This window comes from Leptopilina boulardi, unplaced genomic scaffold (genome assembly GCF_019393585.1).
Source record: "Leptopilina boulardi isolate dan_hultmark-lab unplaced genomic scaffold, ZJU_Lbou_2.1 LbouV2_38, whole genome shotgun sequence".
In the NCBI taxonomy this organism is placed as follows: Eukaryota; Metazoa; Arthropoda; class Insecta; order Hymenoptera; family Figitidae; genus Leptopilina; species Leptopilina boulardi.
The window spans coordinates 365,709-392,737 of record NW_026137951.1 but is presented as its reverse complement, the minus strand read 5'-3'; the positions used below and the strand labels follow the sequence as shown (position 1 = coordinate 392,737).

At 25.6% G+C, this 27,029-nt stretch overlaps 1 protein-coding gene across 3 annotated transcripts in view; it reads right to left on the bottom strand.

The window, feature by feature from the left end:
* LOC127288004 (uncharacterized) overlaps positions 1-25,209 on the bottom strand; it is a 58,856-nt gene extending 33,647 nt beyond the window's left edge. The window contains exon 1 of one of the 3 annotated variants that reach the window (XM_051315184.1): positions 24,689-25,209. In XM_051315184.1, coding sequence (XP_051171141.1) covers positions 24,689-24,764 — 76 coding nt within the window. In that variant the 5' untranslated portion in view covers positions 24,765-25,209. Of the gene's footprint in view, positions 1-4,449; positions 4,583-24,688 lie in introns of those variants that run through there. The other 2 variants (XM_051315183.1, XM_051315185.1) reach the window with 2 other exon arrangements.
* Between the last annotated feature and the right edge of the window lie 1,820 nt (positions 25,210-27,029).

Genomic DNA, 27,029 nt, shown 5'->3' with positions numbered 1-27,029 from the left:
CCAAATATGAAAAAGGCTTGGGAAATAAAAAATTTTTTAAATGGCAAATACAATTTGTTCACTTTGATTTTATTTTTGAAAATTAAAATCTATTTTATTTTGCTTTTTTGTGGGTAAAATTATTTAAACAAAAAGTTTCCTTGAGACTAATTCCAAAACATTTTGCAAGTTTTTTTTTTATTGTTTTCAGATATGCAATAAACCAAATAAAATTTTAGACCATCAAACTAAAAATAAATAAAATTTTTTATAAAAAAATTAATAATTTTTTAAATAAAAATTTTAAAAAAATTTTCTTGACAACACTTGTTAAAAATTAAAAAACAACTTTTATTTTCTTAAAAAAGTTTTTGAAAAATTTATTTTGATGCAAATAATCAAGCTGAATAATAAAATAATTAAATAGCTAATTGTATAATTATACCTATACATTATAATTATTTTATAAACATTTTTATTTTTACTGAATTGTTTTTACATATTATAAAAACTTTGGTTTTATAATAAACATATTTTTATATTTATTTTTTGATTTTTTATAATAATAATTTACAATGTATATTATACTTAATAAAGAATAAAAATTCTTGGTGTTTTCGATTTTATATATAATAAAATATTAATTAGTTAGTTGACTACTTTCATTACTGCGCCATTAGTAAATTTTTGATTGGGATAATATTATAAAGATTATGTGTATAGAATAAAAAAAAATGCAAAGTAAAAATAAAATTAACATTTTCAATCCAGATGTAAAATTTTATCACTAATGTTTTTAAAAAAAATAATCGACTTTTAAATTTAGAATTTTGCAATAAATTTTACAACGTGAGAGAGAGAGAGAGAGAGAGAGAATAATGTATTACAAAATGAGCATAAACTTTAATGTCCTTTTCTCATTTAAGCGTTTATAATATTACATATATTTTATTTGGAGATTCAAAATTTTGCCAGTGATCGTTAATGAAGAATATTATAAAATAATATAAAATGTTATTAAAAAATTATATAATAATTGAATTTATATTCAATAGTTCGCACAGGAAAAAATTTAAAACAACCAAATTTTTATTTAATTATAATCAATAAAATCTATTGCTATACGCAGTTAATCTTTGGGTTGAATGATTAAAAAAATTTCACTTAATTAAATTCTACCGTCGTTCAAAAAATTTTATTAATAAAAATATAAAATTAGCGGAGAAAAATGTAAAAAAAAATTAAATTAAATAAAAAAAATAGAGAAATAAATAAACAAAAGTTTGAAAACAAAAAAAAATTCCATAATATACGAAATGAGAAACATTACGCTTGTATTTTACATTGATAACAGTGAAATAATGTAGAATATGAAAATCTGAAAATATTTAATTAAAAGCTCACGCAGTCGAGCAGTAAAATTAACTAGGTCTTTGATATTTTCCATATTATATCCTTTAATGTTACTGATCAAAAAGTTTTTATTAAGGAAGCAACTACAAAGTAAATATGCTTTCCTTTAGGGCGTAAATCTTTTTTCGACAAATATTATAAAAATTATTAAAAAAAAAAAAAAAAGAAACCTGTAATATGAAAATACTGTCTAGTAAATAATAATTTTTCTTTATTTTTGAAAAAATATGAAATATTATTGTTAATATAAAATATCAAATATATGATCAATAATTTTTGTTTTCCCATTTAAGTAAAATATAAATCATTTTTTATTGAATTTTGGTATTTGATTGAATGTTTGTGTCTGATTAATATTTCATTCATTCATTGTTCAGTGAAATCATTAGGTCCTATTGTATCAAATATCATTAATCATCAAAGTCAATATTTTCATTATTTGTATTTATTATTCAAGACAATTTGTCTCTACTTTGGACGATTAATTTGATGAAACATAAAATTATTTACATATGTATCTCTGAGAATGATAATAAACCAAATTTTCGCCAACTAACTTTCATTTTACTCGAAATATTTCTGTTTTTTATCAAATAATTTTTTTTTAATTTTTTATAAAAAGTTTATTTCACAAAGAAAAATATAAATTTTGTTTACGTTTAGAAAATTTAATTTTTTTTTTTGAATTTGGATATTTATAAAGGATCGAATATAGAGATGGAAAAATAACAAACATCTGAATATAAGAATTTTTTTAGCGGGAAAAAAACGTTGTTCTTAAGAAAAGGGAAATAGAGAGAGAGAGAGGGAGAGAGAGTTCTTAAGAAAATTTTGACAAGAACTTATGAGAAGCCACGTGAGAGTTTGTATGGTTTTCTTATATGGATGAGATCAAGCAGGCTCACATGAATAGGAACATATTACAGGTTCTTCCCACGAAAGATAAGTGGATGCTTATAGCATTCCCTGCTGACTACCTATATATGAGTTGCCTTCATGGACTCGAATAAATTTCGAACCAGCTATAAACTCGCAAAAGAGGAGGACCTTATGGGAATTTCCAAAATTTACGTGAGCACAAAATCATCTAAAATTAGCTATTCGACTTTCAAAAGAAAAGTGAGGCCAATCGATTCAGTAATTTTCATCGATTTAATAATTTCTACGAAAATTCTACGAAAACTAAAGTATAAAAAAGAATTAAAATTAAAATCAGCAAATAAGATTTTTATTATTGATGGTAACAAATAAAATAATAATTTTATTAGCACCTATTATTTGTAATTATGTTTATCAGTTATTTCTAATTTTTATAATTTTTTGAATAAAACAGTTCACTAATAACAGTTTCTGTAATTGATACTTTCAATTATTGTTAAAAATTTTCAATTTAAGTGAAAAAGTAATTTTCATTTATTTTCCAAGAAGCTGATTATTATCAACAAAAGTTGTTTCAAAAATTGAATATTTTATTTTATATATATATAGGATACATTTGAAAATATCCATACATATAAATAAAGAGCATGTCAAACAGGATTTTCAAAAGAAAACGATATTTCTTTATAAAGAGAATTTCATGTGAAACAATTACCAGGAGCTGCGGATCATTTTATCCCTAATTACAGTGCATTGAATTTAATTGTAACTGGCTGTGCAACAAAAAAAAAAAAATGGAAAAACAAAAATTATTTTGAATACAGGGCAGTGCTTACTATAATTATAGGATAATGTTTTCCATCTGTTATTAAGTATATTGGAATGTAATGATACTTGAGAATTTGTGAGAAAGTAAGCTAACTTGTTAGTTGTAAATACAAGGATAATTATGCTGACAGAATAAGGTAAGCTTAGAATACTTTCCTGTTCAATTAAACGCAGAGTAAAACATTTCAAGAATCTCGAAAAAAAAGGGATTGAAAATATTTTTACTCGCACATATTTCAATCATCAGGTTGAAATCAATCGGAATTTATTTTTTTCAATGACTTCTTGGAAATTTTTTTTTAGTTTCTAAATTTAAAATAAATTTTTAGTAACATGTGTTGTAAATCTTTTTTTTTTAATTTATGATGTGTGTGAGAGAGAGAAAGAGAGAATAATTAAAGCATCTTGCGAGGAAATGAGAGAAAAAAAAAATTAAACTTTGTAAGTCATTACGTTGTATGGTCCATAAATCCATCAATCTGGTATTAGAGATATATATATATGTAATATATTTTAACACTTCCCACTCGGTTATTAGTATAATGTATAGTTCCTCATTCAAGAATGCCACTTCCTGGTTTTTGAACTATTTATTTATTGCTTCATGCTGCTTGGCACCCTTGTGTTATTTCCTGCATTCTTTACGTTCTAAAAGTAATTCTCAAACGTAAAAATAAAATCCCATTGTTTCATATCAAAACATTCTTTATATGAATGAAATAATTTTTTATTCAAAATTTATTATTTATTTAATATAATTTTGCAAAAAAAAAAAATTTTTTTTCCTTCCCTCATTTTCCTTTGATTAATTTGATCAGAATTATCCCCTTTTTTCTCGTGTTAAGTCAACTTTATAAAAACAAAAAATGTAATTTCATACGGTTTATGACGTTCTGAGTAGTAAAATTGAAATTCAGTTTTTTTTTTGCAAAGTCTGCAAGTGAAGGGTGGAAAAAAACATAATGGAAAGGTCAGTAAGAATGAAATGTTTGTTTTTGGCTTTTATGTGCTTGAAATATGCACAACATAAAAAAAATATAGAAATCCTTTGTTTGTTCAGTTAGCCTTTATATGATAGTATAAAATAAATAAAAGAAATTACCTACAAGTTCTTAAAAGAATTTTTGCAATTTTATTAAATAAATTATTTTTTTTTTAATTTTCTACAAGAGTTGAAAAATATTCAAATTTTTTTTGTCTATTTTAAAAAGTATGTTTTTGTGATTATATATATGTTGAGAAAAAAAAAAGAAGAACAATAACTAAAGTTGAAACACTGTGAAAATAATGAAGTGTAAACAGGTAGAAGGAAAAATGACTCTTTTACAGTAGACGCAAGTACTTTATTACCTGTCATGTGGCGCTGGTAAGTACGTGTGCACTCATTGCTTCTATGCACATTCGGTAAATAGCAGAAAATTACCAACAACCACCGTGTAGACGATGATACTGCTACTTTTTAGCTGCAACATGCACTTTACTCAAGCTTTCCCTTTAAACTGTGTACTTTCAAGAAGTAAAAGAATGACCTTTACGATGCTTTTGCAACGTCGTTTTCACAAGCGCGCAGTTCATCGTCTGTTTGTTTCCAAAAGACGACGCGGACCAAAAAGCGATTTCAGACAAAAATTAATGTAATGGCCTTCGTGAAAAGTAAATTAACGATGTTTTGTAAACGTAATTTTAGATAAAGAATGAAAAAAAAGAACATAACGATATATTATAACGCAAGGAAATAATGTCTCGCTCCATAAACAACTTGTTAGATATTTTAAAATTTTTAATGTCTGACTTAAATTTTCTACTACTACTGATTCGTAAATTATAAGATTTTATAACGATCCATTTCACTGTAATTTACCAAGAACAGAGAAAATTAAATGACATTAAAATAAGCTGCAACGATTATTATTTTAATTCAATTTTGCTTATTTTCATCGAATTTGGTATTAAAATAAGCAAAATTGGATTAAAATATTAAGCGTTGCAGTTTATTTTAATATCTTATAATTTTCTGTGAATATTTAAAATATCTGAATGTAAATTACTTAACGAATTCCAGAAAAAGCAGAAGCTAGTAAAATTTTACTAATTATTAGTAACCTTTACTAACAATTAGTAAAATTTAACTAATTCTAAAGCAAAAAGTGAGTCACTAATTTAAATTAGTAAACATTTTTACTAATTCAGATTTAGAGAGTACAAAGATAAATTAAAATTTGCAAGAATTAAAAATGTCTAACTGAAAATTACGTTTACTACTAACTACAAAAAAATTGTCCTACCGAAACTGTTTTCTACTACTGATTTGAAAATTATAAAATTTTTATAAGGATTTATTTCACTATAGTTTACAAAGAATATTTAAATTAATTTAAATATCAATTTAAAATATATGTCTGCAAATTACGTTTAATATTAATTGTAAAGAAACCAGATTTTGTTGAAGTGAAAATGTCTTTTACTACTAGTACTAAATAACAAGAATTTTAAACGATCTGCTTGTCTATAATTTACAAGGATTACTAAAGTAAAATTTACAAAAATTTGAACTGAAAATTACACTGAAAATTAAAAGGCATTAAAATAAGCTGCAACGCTTATTATTTTAATCTAATTTAGCTTATTTTCATCGAATTTGGAATTAAAATAAGCAAAATTGAATTAAAATAATAAGCGTTGCACTATATTTTAATACCTTATAATTTTCTGTGATATTCTTACTACTAATTGTTAAAAAAAAACAAAATTTCTCTGAATGGAACAAACTTTTGCTACTGATTCGTAAATTATAAGATTTTATAACGATTCGTTTGACTGAAAATTACAAGGAATAATCAAAATTAAATTTTCAGGAATATAAAATGTCTGACTTTAAATTACTTTTACTACTAACTGAAAAACCAGAATTTAGCTGACTGAAATTATCTTTTGCTACTTTTACTAATTTACAAGAATTTTAAACAATTTACTTGACCAGAATTTACAAGTATTACTAAAGTAAAATTGTCATGAATTAAAAATGTCTGACTTTAAATTACTTTTACTACTAATTCTAGAAAAACCAAAACATGTCTGACTAAAACTGATTATACTACTTATTCTTGAATTATAAGATTTTATAACGATTAACTTGACTGTAATTCACAAGAAATATTTAAAATAAAATTCTACAAGAATTTAAAATGTCTTACTGCAAATTTCCTGTTACTACTTATTTCAGAAAAACAAAAATTTCACTGACTGAAAATAACTTTAAATACTATTACTAATTTACAAGAATTTCAATACTACATTAATAAAATTGTTTCACCTGTTGATAATTTTTATTACTGATACTAATATTGATAATAATTTTTAGATTCTTTTTGTCTTACTACACGTTACTTTTACTACTAATATTGTTAATAAAAATTTACAAGAAGGATAGAAATAATCTTTTGTTACTTCTTTCTCTATTTTAAAATAATACAAAGATCTGTCTGACTAAAACTTACTTTTACTACTGATCTAGAAAATTCCGCAAAAATTAGTAAAGACTATAATTGTCTTTTACTACTAATTTTCCAAATTATTGCGAAATTTCTATAAGTAGTAAAATTAATGCTTAGTCAGACAAATAGTTATAATTTCTTGTTATTTAAAAATCAGTAATAAAAAAGGTTCGGATAGACATGAAAATTCTCGTAAATTACAATATTATGAAAGACAATTTTAGTCAGACCATAAAGATTTGAAAATTTTGTTCTTTTTAGTGTAAATTACAAAATTAGTCAATTAGTCAATTAGTCAATTAGTCAATTAGTAGAAAAAGACATTTTCAGTTAGACAAACGGTACTGGAAAAATTTGTCACTTTTTGAAGTTAATAGTAAAAGTAGAGTGCAGTGAGATATTCAAAATTTTTTGCAAATTTGATATCAGTAGTAAAAAACAATTACAGTCAGACAAAGTAGACTAAACAATAATTTTAGTGTCAATTATTGAAAGTTCTTTTTATAAAAAAATTACAAATTTTTTAGTTTTCAGTAGTCAAAACAGTTGTTAGTCAGACAAATCGATTTCAATTCCTCTAATTTAGAAATCAGTAGTTAACGTCAGTTTTATTTAGACAAAATTGTTGAAATTTTTTAAATATTTTTAGGTATCATTGTTAAAACTATCAGCTAAGGCTGGACATAATTAATTAATTTTGATTTCAGTAGTAAAATTAAGTTTAGGTCAGACAAACCCTGAAAAATTCTTCACATTAAGAAATCAGTAGTAAAAATACAGTTTAATCAGACAAAATATTCGAAATTCTTCTAATTATTTTATTATCTCTAGTAAAAATTATTTGATATATTGTTTTTCAATTTTCTTTTTTAATTTATTTTCCCAATGAATTTTCACAATATATTTGAAATGTATTGTGAATTTTCAAATTTCCTATGTTAAATAACATAGAACAATGTTAAATCTATTATTTTAAGAAAATTCTATATTGATTTATTAAGTACAACTGAAGATGTGGTGGAGATATGTAAAATTAACTTGAAAATAATGGCTTCATGTGAATTGTCTGTTTGACGATATTAAATCCTATATATATATATATATATATATATATATATATATATATATATATATATATATATATACAAATATATAAATGTTGAGGGGGAATTAAAACATTTAGAGAATTATTCATATTCGCTAACTACATTAACTGCAAGTTGAGAATAATCTCAAATTAGAAACAGTGAAATTGGAAACGTTAATGCTTGACTGTTTTCGAAAGGAACACATCAAAACTTGCCGCTTTGAGCTTTCGAAATGTTGAAGCTTCCAGGGCACTCAACTAAATTCTAATCAAGAGAAACTTGCAAGAACCTGTTTCCAAGCTCTTTCATAACTTCTCTCTGTTTTGTATCTCGTGGTTTCTGAAAGAACAATTCCGGGCTATTTGAGAAGAGAGTCCATTTTGCAAGAGTATAAAATCACTTTTTTAAACTCGAGTGAATCTTTTTTTTTTCAACTCGATTTCATTGCAGTTTATATACTATGTGTATGTGTTTATATAAAAGTTGAATTTATGATTTAATTTATTATTTAATAATTTATAATATTTTACAATATTTTTAACATTTCTAAATTTTAAATAATAATCTATTTTTAATATTTAATAAAGTTTTTCATTTTTAAATATTCCCTTGAAATCACCAATTTATCAAGAAAGAAAAGAATTAATTAATTCTTAAAATTACGCAAGAGTACTTGTGGAATTAATGAAAAATTGTTTTTTTTTTTTTTTTTTAAGAATATATCCACCAACTCTAATTTATTTGCTTATTATTCTTTTATTTGCTTATACGCTTGAGTAGTGTTGGAAATTTAATTTCGAGAAAATTAAAAATATTCGTTGGTGTATTTTGACTGGAAGATAAATTATATTTGATGGAAACGTCTAGCGAATAGAAAAAAAAAGTTTTTTTTTTCCTAGAGTGCGAGAACCGAACTCGATTTTCCAGTTCGATAAAAATAAGGCCAGTGAATGAATATATATATATATATATATAGGATTCAACTGCGGTTCACTGATCCTTCCGGACAAATTACGAGTCTCCGTTGACGCGTTTCGTTCATTTTGATATCTTCGAGCACATTATTTAACACCTCTTTCTCTCTCTCTCTCTCTTCGTCAGATTCTTTTTATAATATGTATTGCCTTCTGTTCAATATTGATCCCATGACACTTCACAGTAGGTGAGAATTGTTTCGATTTAAGAGCCAACATAAGTAGAAGAAGGTTTTATTTTCCAGAAAACAATTTTTTTTTTAAATTTCCATTTTGGAAAAAAAAATTTATTTTATACGAAAAATTTTGTTTAAAAAAACATTGAATTAAATTTATTTTTTAAATAAATAATAAAACTAAAAAAACTATTTAATAATAATATGAAATTATTTTGTTTTTTGTTATTTTAATTAAAAAGGAAAATATTTCATATTTTACAAGCAAATAAATGTTGTTTTATTTTGATTTAATATCTCTTTTGTACCAACGCGATCATTATTTTCTATATATATATATATTCTATGATATTGAGAAGCATCTGTTGATTGTAATTACTACAATGTGAACATGGTGTTTGATCTTATAATTGAGCTTCTGCCAAGTAATCGAAGCCAATATTTTGAAGCCAGGCGAGTAATTTTAAGTCAATTTCAGTTGATAATTATACACTACCCTTCTATGTAACTAAATAATTTGTATCGAATATAAAATTTACAGAAATTACGATTTTTTTTTAAAACAAAGTTATTCAAATTACCAAATAGAATACTAATATAACAATATTATTATTATTAAATTATAATATAACTAATAACATTTTTTTGTAACAATATAATAATAATAATAATAATAATAATATTATCATTATTGCCCAGGTAGAAAAATTAACATTACTAACGTTACTAATATTACTAACGTTACTAATGTTACTAACGTTAGTACCTATAAAAAAATTAAGAAAGTGTTTCTAAATTGTATTTTTGCAGAAACTTGTCGAAAATCGACCACCAGGAAGTATTTAATGTTCTTACCCGCACTTTTTATAATTTTCATTCCTATTATCACTTCCACTTTTTTATTTTCATTACCGTTTTCACTTTCACTTTTTCTAATTCTCATTCCCATTTTCACTTCCACTTTTTATAATTTTCATGCCCGTTTTCACTTCCACTTTTATATTTACATTACCACTTCCACTTCCACTTTTTCTAATTCTCATTCGCACTTCCATTCCCACTTCCTCTCTTTCTAATCCACATTTCCACTTTCACTTTTTCTAATTTTCATTCCCATTTTCACTTTTTTATTTTCATTACCACTTCCACTTCCACTTATTCAAATTTTTATTCCCACTTCCCTTTTTCTAATTTTTATTCCCACTTCTACTCCCATTTTTTCCACTTCTAATTTTCATTAGCTGTTGCCATTTCGACTAAAACTCTTTCTAGTTTCCATTTACACAACCATTTCCACTTTTTTTAATTACAATGGATGGAAATTAGAAAAAGTGAAAGTGGTAATGGAAATTTAAAAAAAAGGAATGGAAGTGGGAGTGAAAATATAAAAAAGTTGTAATGAAAATAAAAAAGTGGAAGATGAAATGGGAATGAAAATTGGAACAAGTGGAAGTGGAACTGAAAATGGGAAAGAGAATTAGTAAAAGTGGTAGTTGCAATGAATATAAAAAACTAGAAGTGGAAATAGGAAATGGGAATGAAAATTAGAAAAAGTGAAAGTGGCAATGAATATATAAAAAAGTGGAAGTGAAAATGGGAATGAAAATTAGAAAAAGTGGAAGTGAAGTAGGAATGAGAATTAGAAAGAGTAGAAGTGAGAATGGAAGTGCGAATGAGAATTAGAAAAAGTAGAAGTAGAAATGGGAATGAAAATTATAAAAAGTTTAAGTGGAAGTGAAAGTGGTAATGGGAAAGTAGTGGCAAAGTTTCTGTGAAAATATATTTTAAACTCTTAATTTTTTTATAGGTACTAACGTTAGTAACATTAGTAACGTTAATTTTTTCACCTGGGTGTTGTCGTTATTATTATAAAAGTAGTGAATTAAATTAAAAAGAATGCTAAAAAATTAACTCTAGATAAAATCAACAATTAATAAAGTAATAATAAAGTTTTGTTGAAAGCCCGAGTGAAATTAAATTTCAACCAAAATGATAAGAGAAATGTTTAATTTTGAAAATAGCACATCATTATATTTACACTTTATTTTAGGTGGAGAAAATACAAATGAAATATTCGATTTTGTGGATAACAACATACATTATTGAAATTCCAGGTGGTATTATTTCAGAGGGCAGTTGAAAATTTTGCATTGGAAAATTGTTTTCCCTTTTGCGTTGATATGATTCAGTGAACCGGATGTTGCGTAAATTTTTGACAATCAAATGTTTGTGGCGTGAAACAGAAAAGTAACCTTCTACACACACACATATATATATATATATATATATAAAGTATAAATATTCGCGCGTAGTTTTGCTTTGCAGCCTCTCTGGTCCATTGGGGAATTTCGTATTGATTTGCAATTTGGCAAATTGATAACTGCGGCAGATGGGTGTCCTATTGATTTGGTTTTACAATACTATATAGTATATATACACATATATGGGTAAAAATGAAAAAGAATCGCGTAGATTTTATTTCGCTCATTTTACCCCTCCCTTCTCCCTTGGCTCTTATTTTCCATACAAGGATTGCCCATAAATTTTCACGTTTAAAGAAGAAAATTCTCGGGAGGATCATTTGCCCTTTTGCACTTTACCTCTCTGCATTCATTGTTCCAATTTACTGGCTCAATTTTTCTCATTAATTTCCAAGTGAAAAATTCCTCTATAATTCTTAATCAACTTGACTCTAATTAAAAACATTCGTTTAATTATACAAAATTATGGCGATAAATTCCGATACAGATACTCTCTCTCTCTTTTTTTTTGCTTTTAAATATAAATATTAATTTTAATAATTAATTATGATTGTTGGAAATAAAGCAAATGATTTTAAGAAAATTGGGAAATAGAAAAAAATTTTACTCCTTTTCTTTCTTGAAAGCTGAACGCGAGCACTCGACAGGTAAATGTTTAAAAATGCATTTTGTAAATGGAAACACTTGTGCTTATTATAAATTTTAAAAGGAATGTTCGTATTAAAAATGAACGAGTTTGAGAGAGAGTGAGAGAGAAAGAGAGAAGTCAGTGACAGTGGTAAAAACTTCCTGAAAAATGGGGATAACTTCAAGCTCCTTATTTTTCACGAACAAACAACTTTTGTGCCAGGCCGTGGTACCTTACTTATAGCTTTATATACGTTATTCTTTTCCAAAAGAAGAAGGATCCACATGATGAGCTTTTTACTCTCGGGAAAAGAGTGCATTTTCTTTTTTTTTCTTTTCTTTTTTTAGTAATACTTTATTTCATTATATTTATCAAAATTATTATTTTAAATATTTATTACAAAAAAAGAAAAACAAAAAGTATATAAAGTAAATGTATTTAAATATAGTTACAAATCTTTGGAATTACAGTAAACTTCTAATTGCATTTGGTTTCATCTATTAATCACGAATTATCAGTTTCTCATCAGCAAATTTATGTGTCACTGATAATTCACGATTAATAGACGATATCCCCAATTATTATTATTTGCGCTACACAATTACTAGTGTGAAATTTTCAAAAAAAAATTATTATTTATTATTTTATTCGTCATTCCTTTTTTTTGCTTATTTATTTGTTTTATTATTTTTTTCTTTATTTGTTTATTTATTTAAAATTACTACCATTTTTGCAACGACAGCAAAAACTTTTCTTTATTCGGTTTTTGTCAATTACATCCAATTTTTCACAAAAAAAAAAAACGTTATCCTCTAGCAAGAATTTAACTTGAATGAGATCTCATAAAATTGTTTCTGGAAAAAATTAGGACGACGATACTTGTAACTATAAAGGGCAATTTCTGTTACGGATTATCTCTCTTTGTAATATAGTTTGGTTAAGTTTGAATAAAGTTGTTGACATTGAAATTGAAAGTAATGCTCTCTCGATTTTATATGAGATTTAAAAAAATAAATATTAAAAAAAAAAACTAAAAACCGAATTGTTGAATAGAGTTGTAAATGCACAACTTGAAAATATAAATTATATCTCAAAAAAAAACTACGGACACAATTATTCCCATTTGACCCATTTCTTGAGATATATTTTCTCTTTATCGCACTATATATATATATACGAGTAAAGCAATTTATGTATCAGACTCCATAAACTTGGACTCTGATAAAAATATACCAATTCCCACTGATAAATAAAATATTAGAAAATTGAATTTTGGATTATTTATATAAAAAAAAAGAATTTAATTTCAATTTATTTTTTATTTATATATATTTAAAATATTTTTCAAAATTTGGTATAGGGGATTTGTATTCTTTAGATATTTATAAAAGAGGGACAATATATGGATGGTTACATGAATTAGGCCAGTAGCCAGGCTGTCGAGGGTTTGGCTATATGCACTTTATTTTATATATATATATATAATGGTGAGCGCCTCAAAATGTGGAGACCGATAAAGTTGCCTGCCTCTCTCGCAATAGTTTACTGCAAATTGAAGTGGATTATTCGCAGAGTCGATTTTCATTCAGTCCTCTCCCTCTCTCTCTCTCTCTTTCTCTTTCTTCCACCCGCGAGAATTTCCCCAGCTTCAGGAATATAGGTATTTGGCAAAGGGATTTCAAGTGGAAGTAATAGTAATCCTCGCGATTCCTTTTCGAATGCGAACCACCCTCTCCCCCCCCCCTTACCCCTCCGAAGCTCCGGTAAGGAATCAGCAACGGCTTATGTGGGTTATGACACTCGTATCTTCGCTTTTGCGAATCACCTTCTCAAAAGCATCCCTTCTTCTATTTTATTAGATAAATTCTCCTTTTCCCCCTATTGCTACTTTGCGGTAATAGGATTAATGAATCGAGGGGATTTGTTATATATATTATTAGTTGGATATTCATTAACCAACTTCTCTTCGGGTCCTTTAAGTATATTATCTGACCTTCTTCAACATTTTCTCCTTTTAATATTTTTCCCCTCATATATATATACTATATATATTTTTTCCATTTCGTATGTATTGGGAACGAATTTTATTTTAATACATTTACATAGAAATAAATAATTTATTCGATTAAAGTAAATTTCATCTCAATTGTAGATGAAATAAATTTTAATGCAATAAATCTAATTTAAGTATTTTTGTGAATGAAAAATGAAAAGTCGATATTTTAATTAAGAAATGTAAAATTATTCCAAACTTCCCAGGTGAAAAAATTAACGTTACTAACGTTACTTATGTTACTAACGTTAGTACCTATAAAAAAAATTAAGAGTTTCTAAAATATATTTTCACAGAAACTTTGCCACTACTTTCCCATTACCACTTTCACTTCCACTTCAACTTTTTATAATTTTCATTTCCATTTCCATTTCCACTTCTACTTTTTCTAATTCTCATTCGCACTTCCATTCTCACTTCTACTCTTTCTAATTCTCATTCCCACTTCACTTCCACTTTTTCTAATTTTCATTCCAATTTCCACTTCCACTTTTTTATATTCATTGTCACTTCCACTTTTTCTAATTTTCATTCCCATTCCTATTTCCACTTCCAGTTTTTTATATTCATTGCCACTGCCACTTTTTCTAATTCTCATTCACACTTTCACTTTCACTTGTTCCAATTTTCATTCCCATTTCATCTTCCACTTTTTTTATTTTCATTACAACTTTTTTTTTATATTTTCACTCCCTCTTCCATTCCTAATTTTTTAAATTTTCATTATCACTTTCACTTTTTCTAATTTCCATCCATGGTAATTAAAAAAAGTGGAAATGGTTGTGTAAATAGAAATTAGAAAGAGTTTTAGTCGAAATGGCAACAGCTAATGAAAATTAGAAGTGGAAAAAATGGGAGTAGAAGTGGGAATGAAAATTAGAAAAAGGGAAGTGGGAATAAAAATTAGAAAAAGTGGAAGTCGAAGTGGTAATGAAAATAAAAAAGTGAAAGTGGAAATGAGAATTAGAAAGAGTGGAAATGGAAGTGGAAATGAGAATTAGAAAGAGTGGAAATGGAAGTGCGAATGAGAATTAGAAAAAGTGAAAGTGGTAATGAAAATAAAAAAGTGAAAGTGGAAATGAGAATTAGAAAGAGTGGAAGTGGGAATGAAAGTGCGAATGAGAATTAGAAAAAGTGAAAGTGGAAACGGTAATGAAAATAAAAAAGTGGAAGTGATAATAGAAATGAAAATTATAAAAAGTGCTGGTAAGAACATTAAATACTTCCTTTCGTTTCTGCAAAAATACAATTTAGAAACATTTTCCTAATTTTTTTTATATGTACTAACGTTAGTAACAATAGTAACATTAGTAATATTAGTAACGTTAGTAATGTTAATTTTTCTACCTGGGTTGAATGTTTTTAAAGAACATAATTAATAATTTATAGAACGAAAATAAAAACAAAATTTTAATAAACGAAATTATAAAAGAAAAATAGCAAAATAAATAGAAAAAATACAAAAATTATACAAAGTACACAATAAAAAAAAATAATAAAATAAATTAATATTACAAATAAAATAATATACAAAAATAATAGAAATAAATAAAAAACAATTTATTACTGATTGTTAATTTTTGTTTAATCACATTATTTGTCAAATTGTTGTTTATTTATTTTTATTAATTTTTTTTTTATATTAAAAAAATCATTTTGAAATAAACTTCAACAAAAATGAAACTAAATATCTCTACCTCACTTTTCAATTTTTTTTTCTTATATGCGTGAGAGATGAGAACCTTTTGGTTTTTATTTTTACTCTATTAAACGAGAATTTAGTGAAATAAATTTTGGAAAAGAAAATTGACTTTTCCAGTCATTTTATATAGAGACATAAATACTCATACACACACACAAAGCAAACGAGAGAGTATCTTGTTTCGAGAGATTTTAATTTTCACGAGCTGGAAAATATTCTCTTCTCTCTCTCAAAAAAAAATAAAAAAATAAAATAAAACAAAAAACCAAATAACACAAGAGGATTGTTATTTCAGGGGTGTAATGTCAAAGAGAATACCGTAATGCGAGAAATATAGAAAAAAAAGACAAAGAATAACAACGACTAAAAAAAAAAGGTAAAAGACCGAAGTGAAACAATTGTTACGTTGAAAGTATAATTTCACATGGCGCTTTTTGAGAATAGTTTGTTGAAATTGCAAACGAAAGTAAAACATGAAAAAGAGTCAAGTGTTTGCTTGGAAAAAAAAAATTAAAAAAGAGTTTTTATTTTTAAACTCAAGAACGAAAAATCCCCCAACACTGAACTTGACATTCTAAATAAATTTTCTATTCCATTTTTTGAATCTTCTAAGGTACTAAAAAAAAATCTAATTTAAAGATTATTTAAAAAATCTTAATTAAAAAAAAAAATTGTAATTTAAAATAAAAAATTACTTAAAAATTGATGCTCGAAATTTTTGAACTTATCAAAAAAATATTGGAGAACAAAATATTAGAGAAAGAGGGAATGTATGAACTATGAGATTATTTTGTCGTACGTGTCAAAGTTGACTTTTCCGACGGAAAATCATAAAGTTGGCAATTTTCTCTGACGTATCCTTTTAAGACGTTAATTACATAGTTCTAGGGAGTTAGGCATTTATACTCTTCGAGAAAGTTGAAGACGTCTCTAAACGAGCATGATTAAATTGCAAAAGCTATTAATCTAGGTCTTCAAAAACCAACGCCGTTCATTTATGACCCTGTATTTAATACCTTCGCGACGTCGTCGTCGTCGACGACTACATCCGTCGCGTCTTTGAAAACGTTGGGTTAGCTTGCTTTATCAACTCAAAAGCTGCTTTAGATTTATAAGAGAAACTGTAATATAAGCTCAACTTCCTTCGTTATATGCTTTAAATCTTTCATAAAAAAAAAAAAAATAAACTCTTTTTCATGTAACAAAGATAAATATCTGTCTCTCCGCGATGATAGATATAGTAAACCAAAAAAAAAAAGAAAGCTAATTAAGAACTTTTCCTGGTAAATAAAATCCTAATTAATATCCAACCAGTATCAACAACAAAACAGAAAAGCTTATAGCGATGTTCTTGGAAAAATATTATTGCAGTGAAAATATCAAAAAGCAATAAACTTTTATTTTAAGTTTAATGCAAAATTAATTTTCAATTAATTAACGCAAAGGACATTTTTTTAAGAAAAAAAAAATTCTCTGATTAAAAATTAATAGCATGTATTTGAAGCGTTAATTATTTGTAGAAATTTCTTTTTTCTGATGGATAAAAAAGACTTTCTTGGAGAGATCTCATTTTCTTGAGATGAAAGCTCAACTGAACAGATTTACGGCTATTAAAAGTAAAAAAAAAATGAAAAAAGAAAGGGAAAAGAAAACGAGATTTCGTTTATAACTGTACTAAAAATTCAAAAAGTAAAACTTTGTACGAAGTATAAATTATAAATACAACTTAACCTCAAAAGATAGCGAGTTTATACGAGACTTATATACTTTTTCGCTGACAACGACGTGAAAATGCTATAAACTAGATCTTCAAGTTGACAATTTTTGAGCATTAAAAAAATAAAAAAAAAATAAAAATTTCTAGATGAAAAAAACGCGATGTCCATTTTAATGAAATAAACATTTTTTTTTATAATAATTATTAGTTTACTACTATTTTTTACACAATACACTGGAAAAACATTTATTTATTAATTAATTATTATTTATTATTTATTAATTAGTTAATTATATTATCAAATAAATATTTCCTTGAACTAATTAATTTTTTATTTCGAGTCAATTAAATTTTATTTGCTTCAAATACAGAAATTATTGGTTCAAGTACAGTTTATTTGATTCAAATAAAAATTATTTAATACAAATAAATATTTATTTAATAAATTTTTATTTTTAATATCTATTTGGTACAAATATATATATATAAATAATAAGAAAAATTAATATTTGATACAAATAGATATTTATGGAAAATGTTTTTGTTGATTTAAAAAAACTATTTTCTTTGACTTTTTTTAAAAAATTTTAAAGCACAATTTTTTTTGATTCAAGTAAATTTTCCTTTTGTTTCGAAGAAATTTTCAGTTTTTTAAATTAAAGAATTATTTCTTTCTATACTCCTGTTTCTATATAAAAAAAAATATTTATTTTGAATGAAACAAAAGATTTCTTTAATTCAACAAAAACTTTTTTCTGAATATATATATGATAGTCAAGTAACCGATTATTTGAATCAAATAAATTTTGTTTAGTCGGTTTTGCCCCACTCTCCCCTATAATTTAAATTATTGCATCATCCCAGGTGAAAAAATTAACGTTACTAACGTTACTAATGTTACTAACATTACTAATGTTACTAACATTACTAATGTTACTAAAGTTAGTACCTATAAAAAAATAAAGAGTTTCTAAAATATATTTTCACAGAAACTTTGCCACTACTTTCCCATTACCACTTTCACTTCCACTTCAACTTTTTATAATTTTTATTTCCATTCCCACTTCTACTTTTTCTAATTTTCATTCGCACTTCCCTTCTCACTTCTACTCTTTCTAATTCTCATTCCCATTTCACTTCCACTTTTTCTAATTTTCATTCCCATTCCTATTTCCACTTCCAGTTTTTTTATATTCATTGCCTCTACCACTTTTTCTAATTCTCATTCCCACTTTCACTTCCATTTCCACTTGTTCCAATTTTCATTCCCATTTTCACTTCCACTTTTTTATATTCATTGCCACTTTAACTTTTTCTAATTGTAATTAAAAAAAAAGTGGAAATGGTTGTGTAAATGGAAATTAGAAATTAGAAAGAGTTTTAATCGAAATGACAACAGCTAATAAAAATTAGAAGTGGAAAAAATGGGAGTAGAAGTGGGAATGAAAATTAGAAAAAGTGGAAGTGGTAATGAAAATTAGAAAAAGTGAAAGTGGAAATGAGAATTAGAAAGAGTGGAAGTGGGAATGGAAGTGCGAATGAGAATTAGAAAAAGTGGAAGTGGTAATGTAAATAAAAAAGTGAAAGTGAAAACGGGCATGAAAATTATAAAAAATGGAAGTGAAAATGGGAATGAGAATTAGAAAAAGTGAAAGTGGAAACGGTAATGAAAATAAAAAAGTGGAAGTGATAATAGAAATGAAAATTATAAAAAGTGCATTATTAAACATTAAATTTTTTTATAGGTACTAACGTTAGTAATATTAATAACGTTAGTAATGTTAATTTTTCTACCTGGGATAGCTGAAAAATTTGCTTGTTAAAAATTTAAAAAAAAAAAAAAAACGACAAAAGAAATTGTATGAGAAAAAAAATGGATATAAATAAAAAAAATTGTCTATTCAATGAATTCACACAATCAAGCTGTGAATTATTAAGTCGCAGTAGAGATATGTTTCCTGAATAGTGTGGTATTCTTAAAATGATTCATCATGCTCTGAATTTGGAGAAGAGAATATTATCACAAGGAGGATCGTATTCAGTCACTCAAGAAGGAAGTTAGATCAAAAGAGAGAGAGAGAGAGAGAGAGAAGAAGGTGTATACACTTAAAACTTTGGGCCCATGGCAATAAAATACACGTCTTAATTGCTTAATTTCTCACAGCTAAATCCGCGAGGAACAAAGGTACACCCGTTACTTTTCCTTCTTGCTTTAAAGCGTGATCAACATTACTTCAAGGTGACACTTTAATTATGTCCATGCATAAATTTTCAGTGAAAAAGAGATGAACGAGCCATATATATATATATATGGCAAAGATCTTTTTCCTGATTCACGTTAACAAGTCACTCTCTCAAAAAATTTATTCAGCGAAAAAAAAAATGTGTGCAAATTTTCTTATCTATAAAAATTTATCTAAAATAAAATTTTCTATTTCATTTATTCAATTTTTTTTACAATTTTTTTTTTTTTAATTTTCAATCAGTAGGATTAATTGTAACTTGACAAATTTTATACTATATGTATAGTATAATAATCATGAACTTATGAAAATTGTCCCTATTGTATAGTCGTAGATTTACCTATATATATATATATACGAAGGATCATAACTCAAAACAAGTTAAAGCTCTAGAGTGTTTGGAGAGTTGTCGGAGAGAACTTTGAAAAGAGGATCAATTTTGCTTCGCCTAACAGTTTAATAATTCATCTATGAAATACGATTTACACTCTTGATATAAAATATATATATATATATATATCTGTACCCGACCTGATTTAAAAAAAAAAAAAAAATTATTTCACTTCCGTTTTTTTTCTATGAAAAATGAGAAAAAAATTATCAAAACATATGATAAAATTAACTATTTTCAAATGAGACAGTTTAATATTAATTCTTGTTTTTAAATTTAATTTCTTTTTTGACTTCTTTTTTCTATAAAAATAGAAAAAAAAGAACTTGTGTTAAAATGATAAAATTAACTACTTTTAAACGAGACAGTTTAATATTAATTAGATATAAACTTGTTTTTTTTTATAAAAACGTATATATAATTTTTATATTATTTCAAATTTCCGTGGGGAATTTCTTCAATTACAAAACTGCTGCGAAATGTTTAATTTTGTATATAGCTCTATATATGAAGTTAACTGCAGCTGACAGTGATATTCTGGGAAAATTTAACAAAGAAAATTTTTATGTTTTAATAAAGTTTTAGAAAATTTTCCCTGCACTAATTCACAATTGTTATTAAAAAAAAAAAGCTAATATTTTTTATGTCAACTTTAATATGCGTAGTCAAAAATACATAATCATATATTACCACATGTTACTTGAATATAAAAGTTTTTATTTGTCTTTAAAATATATATATTTTTTTTTACATTTTCTTAAGAAAAGTTTTTCTGAAAAAAATTAGTGTCTTACTTTTGCATATTTTGTATATGAATTATTTATAATTTTAACTCAGTAAAATTAAAATATTTTAATTAAAGTAATAAATTAATGAAATTAAAGTAAATAAAAAATTATTTAAATTAAAATGAATAATTATTAATTTGAATTTGAGTAAATATTAATTAAATTGGAATGAATAATTATTAAATTACATTTTAGTAAATAATAATGAAATTAGTAATAATTGTTTATAATTAAGTGTCAGAAAAAAAATTATTTAATCAGGCTCTGAAATGACTGAAACCGAATGAGTAAAAGAGAGATGAAGAGCAGTGAACGCGCGTACTTTTATTTATTTTTTTTTCTTTTTGCTGTGAGTGATCCATCAACTATTCCATGACGTGCAAAAGGTTAACTCCCCTCAACAGAGATAAGGAGAATTTAATAATAAGATTTTTATTATAATTCCATTTGTGTCAAAAGCTATCAGATGTTATATTTTCATATTTCATATACTTTATAATTTTACATATAATGTATAAAAGAACATAAAATATCACTCAACTTTTATAAAACCATAAAAACTCTCTTTTCACTTTAAATTATATATTTTTACCTCATATTTCATTTTTTTTTTTTTATTAATTATCATCTTTCTTTTTCAATTAACAATTTTTTTTTTATAATTAAAAGTATTAAATAATTAACAAAATCCTTATCATTTGCACAAATTTTATCAATTTCGTTGATTAAATTACGGATTTAATTATTATTATTTATGTGCGAAATACTCGCATTTCAAGCTTGCTGCGATAATAATTATCGTATTTATTAAATTGCAAAACAATAATTTTAATTTTTTTTTTTCTATAAAAATAAATAAATTAAATTGTTAACATTTTGACATTTTTTTTAAAAATATAATTTTCTTTGGATATTTCAATTAAATTGTTAAATTTAATTAATTGTAGTTTTAATTAAATAAAATTATAATTTCAAATATTAGTTTAGTAAATTGATATCTATAGTATTTTCATGTACGGTTTTTCGAAACCCACAAATGATAAAAGCTTCGAACAATGGTAAAAACGTAAATCGTTAATTCAAATAATGTTTGTTTTAATTTATAATGACTTTAATTCATAATATAGCTGCTTCAATCAATAATATTTTTTAATTAATAGTGAATCCGAACAATTGTAGCTTTAATTAATAGAAGCTCTAGGCAATGGAGAAGCTAAAAATGTAAAATAATAATGATAATAATTTAACAAAAAAAAAAATATTTATTTAATAATGACCAAGTAATCGATTTTATTTGAATCAAATAATTTTTTTCAGTGTATGAAATGATGATTTTAAGTAATAAATACAACTTTAAAAATTGTTATTTAAATAAATTTTGCTTTTCGGTCATTATAAAATTTATTTAACTGTCACAGAAAAAAATTACAACTCAATCACAATTCACAAGAGAATTTTCAATTTATTAAATTGTAAATAAAGTTAGCTTCAATTTAGCGAAAGACAAATGACGAAAAAAAATTGTTGATCTAAATTAAAGTTTCAAGTATAATGGCACCTTCGAAAAAAAAAATATTAATTTTTTTTTTTTTTTTTGCATCCTTTCGCTTGGAAGTTTGAAAAATTAGTTTCACGAAAAAAAAGGGGGGGGGGCGGAGGAAAATGGATTTTAAAGAGAAAAGGGCTAAACAAATACTCTGCGGCTAATTGAAGATTTTAAAAGCTTTTCAGCTTCAAGTAGAGCGCGATGCAATCGATTTTAGTATTTGCTATTAATCTTGCGATGAATCAAAGTTTGATTCCATTTACGTGCGAGACAGGAATGATGTATCGGCTTGAATATCCATGTAAGGTAGGGTGTTAGATTATGTGAACTTCCTCTTGCTACTCGCTCATTATTAATATCTACTGCGCGTACAAGCATTATATTATAGTTTCACTGGCAATATTCCAATTAGGTTTGCAAGTTTACCAGCGCGATATGGAAATTTGCTTTTTCAGTAAATTCATTCACGCTGCTTGAATGGAGTTGCTAAAGCGTTCTCTCTCTCTCTCTCTCTCATTCTCTCTCTTTCTCTCTTGAAATCCCAGGGACCGCTCGCGATGCAAAAAAACAGTTGTTAAATTTAATACCACCTTAGTTGTGGAAAATCCGAGCACAATTTAGCATAACGGCCATATTTATGGTATTACGTGTCATTCGATGTAAATATGAAATTTTATAAAAAAAAAAATTCTTCGACTTGAATACGAAATTACTTCCTCGATAAAATTTTTTTTTATTTTAATTATATTAGATTCGTTCTAATATAAAAAGAATTATTTATTTTTTTATTCTTTTTCAATATAAAAAATTGTTTTTTGTCAATTTTTATTACTTTTTACAGATCGAATTTATTTTTTGTACTGTTTTTTTTTTCTATTGTACTTGACACAACATGTCTTCTTTATTCAATTTTTCCGGAAATTTTTTTTTTTATTGTTTTCTACCAAATATTTTTTTTCTATAACGTTATTGTTGTATTTTTTTTTTAAATATTTTTATATATTTTTTTGTAATTTTTTTATACAACTTTCTATTCTTAGAAATATTTTGTTAGAAACATTTTTGTTTGAAATTTGTTTCAGAAATATTTTTTCAAAAATTTTTATATTTATTGTTATTTTTATTTGTCAAAGGGAAATTTGTCAAATTTAATTTTTTGACAAAGTTTCCTTTTCCGATTGAAATTTATTGTTTCATATTGTATATTGAATCAAAAATAATCCTCAATGGTTATATTGTTATATACGATGTGATGTGGAGGAAATTATTATTCTGTTGTTAATTAATTTTCTATTTTTTTTAATGATTTCAGTAAATTATGTTATGAAATGTGAATAATATGTTTTTCATAAAAAAATTATTATTATCTTACTAATTAGCAGAAACAATATTATATGATAGAGAATTTGTTATAATAGTGATAATTTCAGAAATGAGTTTAAAAAATTTCTATTTTTAGAAATATTTTAAAATTTTATTGTTTCATTTTTTATTTTATCAAAAGCAAATTTGTCACAATTTAATTTTTAATAGTTTCCTTTTCCGATTGAAATTCATTGTGATTTCTGCAGTTATGAAAAATTGAAAATTGTATTTTTAAATTCACAGTTTGAATTTTAATGACTTTTTCCTTACTGGATTTCAATCGACTGATTTTTTTTTTGTAGTTAGAGAAAAATTGATAAACTCGAGATTCTTCAAGAGGAAATATCAAAGAAACTGATACTCTCTGTCAGATACAGAGATTTTCTTTTCAAGATTATTATGAATTGACGACTTACACAAAAGAAAAAGTTCTAAAACGTTTTCTTTACTCTTTTCTTTTTTTTTTAAAAAAAAAGCTTCACGAAATTTTTTTTCAGATTTTAACTTTTGATGATGAAAACGTTTTTGAAGACTTTTGAATAATTTTTTTTCCCCTTATTTATTTCAAATGGAAATTAAATTTGGAACAACTTGAATCTATTCATATTTGTCCCTAAAGTATGGAAAATTTTTATTAATAATTTTTTTTTTCTCCCGGAATCGTGCAGAGGAATAAAATTTGAAATTCAACTCGTTGAAATGCAACGATTTAAATGCTTCTGGCCTGCGAAATCGACGATTGAATTGAATTGATTTCGCTTCGGTAAGCGGAGTGCCGGTAGCGTGCTTTTATCGGAAACTTTTGGTTCTTCTCTGCAAACTTAAGCGATTCACGCAAAGAGTCGATGGTAAAGGATAGGACCAACTTTGTGAACCAGATTTTCAGCGAATCGAATCACTTTTACTTAGCAAGACACAATCTCTCTCTCTCTTTCCCTTTTTTTCCCCCTTTTTCCCTCCCAAAGGTATTTGATGTTTGACTAGATTTTGAAGCGTCGCTTACGCGTTCACTTTTCTTCAAACGAAAAAAAAATCTCCAAATCCTTTTTTTCAGTAATGGCACCATTAAATTTTTGATTTTTAATCAAAAAAAAAAATTTTTTTAATGAAAATCACTGTACACAATTCACAAATCGTTGGAAAAAATTTTTTTTATGGCTTACCGGTGATTATAACGAGGAAAAGAAGAAACGAATATATAAATGTAAGCGCGTGTCGTTTCTTGACGTTACTTCCCATCGTGCGCGCTTAACAAACTTCAAACGAGCACGCGACACGATTCACCACCAAACATAGATGTTCATTTCACAGGATATTTTTTTTCACCACTTCCGGGACCGTTATAACGGTCCATTTGGAGGTTATTTTTTTTTTTTAAGGGAAAAAATAAAAAATTTCACCACTTTCTTTTCAACTTTTCACACATATATATATAACTCCTTGTGCGGGGTTGTAAGGGTTGGAAAGGAAAAATTGAAGAAATAAAAGAAAAAAAAAAATTTTCTTTTCTTTTTGATAAAAATGAAAATTTTTGAAATTGGTTTTTTTTTTTTTTTTTTTTTTTTTTTGACACCAGTAAAAAAAAAATTAATGGACTTTTCTCGGATGATAGAAGGAAGCGCTCTTCTGAGAAAACTAAGCTTCTCCCGACGTTCGAGCGGCTACTGAGCTCTCGCCGCAAGCGCATCGAGCTTGCAGTGCGTCGACGCCAACATAAAAGCTCGGCCATTTTAACGCTGGTCGCGAGAGAAGCGCCAGCATAGGGCTGCGCGAGCTTCGCCCGTCCAGCCGGGTGATTGATTGGCGCTGAAACTTCGCGACTGATTGAATCTTTTTTACGTTTCAATATCGATACTCCCTCTCGCTCTCTTTTGCCCCCCCCCTTCCAACTTTCGATTATATAGGACGCTGGAAAATCGGTTTTGGTCCTACTTTCTGATGGAAGATCACATCAGAGGATAAACGATTTCACAATCAGAAGTCTTAAGTTGAATTCCTTCAAGTCTATAAAAAATTGAAGACATTTAAGTTCAGTGGACATATATATATATATATTATATATATATATATATATATATTGAAAAGCTGTAATATTCATGTAAATTTGAACCTAACTTGTAACGTTATTTTTTTCCAAAGAGGAAATAATTTTTTTCAACGTACTTTATTATTTAAAATTGTCTGACTAAATCTTACTTTTACTACTGATGGAAAAATTATGTGATTTTGAAAAAAAATTTTATTCTTACTTTTTTGTCTGAATATTTTCTCTCCTTTGCTATTGGAATTAAAAAGAATTTTCTATTTTTTTAGTGTTTTACTACTGATATTAGAATTACATCTGATTTGTTTAGTTTCGAATCAAAACTAAACTTTCGAATGTTTTTTACCACTATAGGAAATAGACAACAAAATAAAAGAGATTGTATGACTGAAACTGACGTCTACTACTATAAACACAATAAAAAGTACAATAGTCTGACTAAAACTGAATTTTACTACTAAAATAACAAAAAAATTCAATTGTCTGACCAAAACTGTAATTTACTACTGTAATAATGAATTAAAAAAATACCCAATGTCTCGTCTGACTAAAATAAATTTTTACTACTGAAATTAAAAAAATGGACTTACCAAAACCGTAGTTTACTACTTATTAGAAAGAAACAGGAATTTAAAACAATTTGTCTGACTAAAACCGTATTTTACTACTGTGATAATTAATAACAAAAATATCCAACTTGTAGTCTGACGGAAAAAAATTTTTACTACTGAAATTAAACAAAATGTGCCTAACCAAAACTGTAGTTTACTACTTATTAGAAAGATACAAGAATTTAAAATAACTTGGCTGAATGAAATTTACTTTTATTACTAAAAAAACAAAAAAAAAATAACAATAGTCACACTAAAACTGAATTTTTCTACTAAAAATACAAAAATTGAAAAAGTCTGACTAAAACTGTATTTTACTATTAAAAATAAGAAAAAATAACAATAGTCTGACTAAAAATGACTTTTACTACGAAAAATAACAAAAAATTGGAATAGTCTGACTAAAACTGAATTTTACTACTAAAATAACAAAAAAATTCAATTGTCTGACCAAAACTGTAATTTACTACTGTAATAATGAATAAAAAAACCCAATGTCTCGTCTGACTAAAATAAATTTTTACTACTGAAATTAAAAAAATGGACTTACCAAAACCGTAGTTTACTACTTATTAGAAAGAAACAGGAATTTAAAACAATTTGTCTGACTAAAACCATATTTTACTACTGTGATAATAAATAACAAAAATACCCAACTTGTAGTCTGACGGAAAAAAAATTTTACTACTGAAATTAAACAAAATGTGCCTAACCAAAACTGTAGTTTACTACTTATTAGAAAGATACAAGAATTTAAAATAACTTGGCTGAATGAAATCTACTTATATTACTAAAAAAATAAAAAAATAACAATAGTCACACTAAAACTGAATTTTTCTACTAAAAATA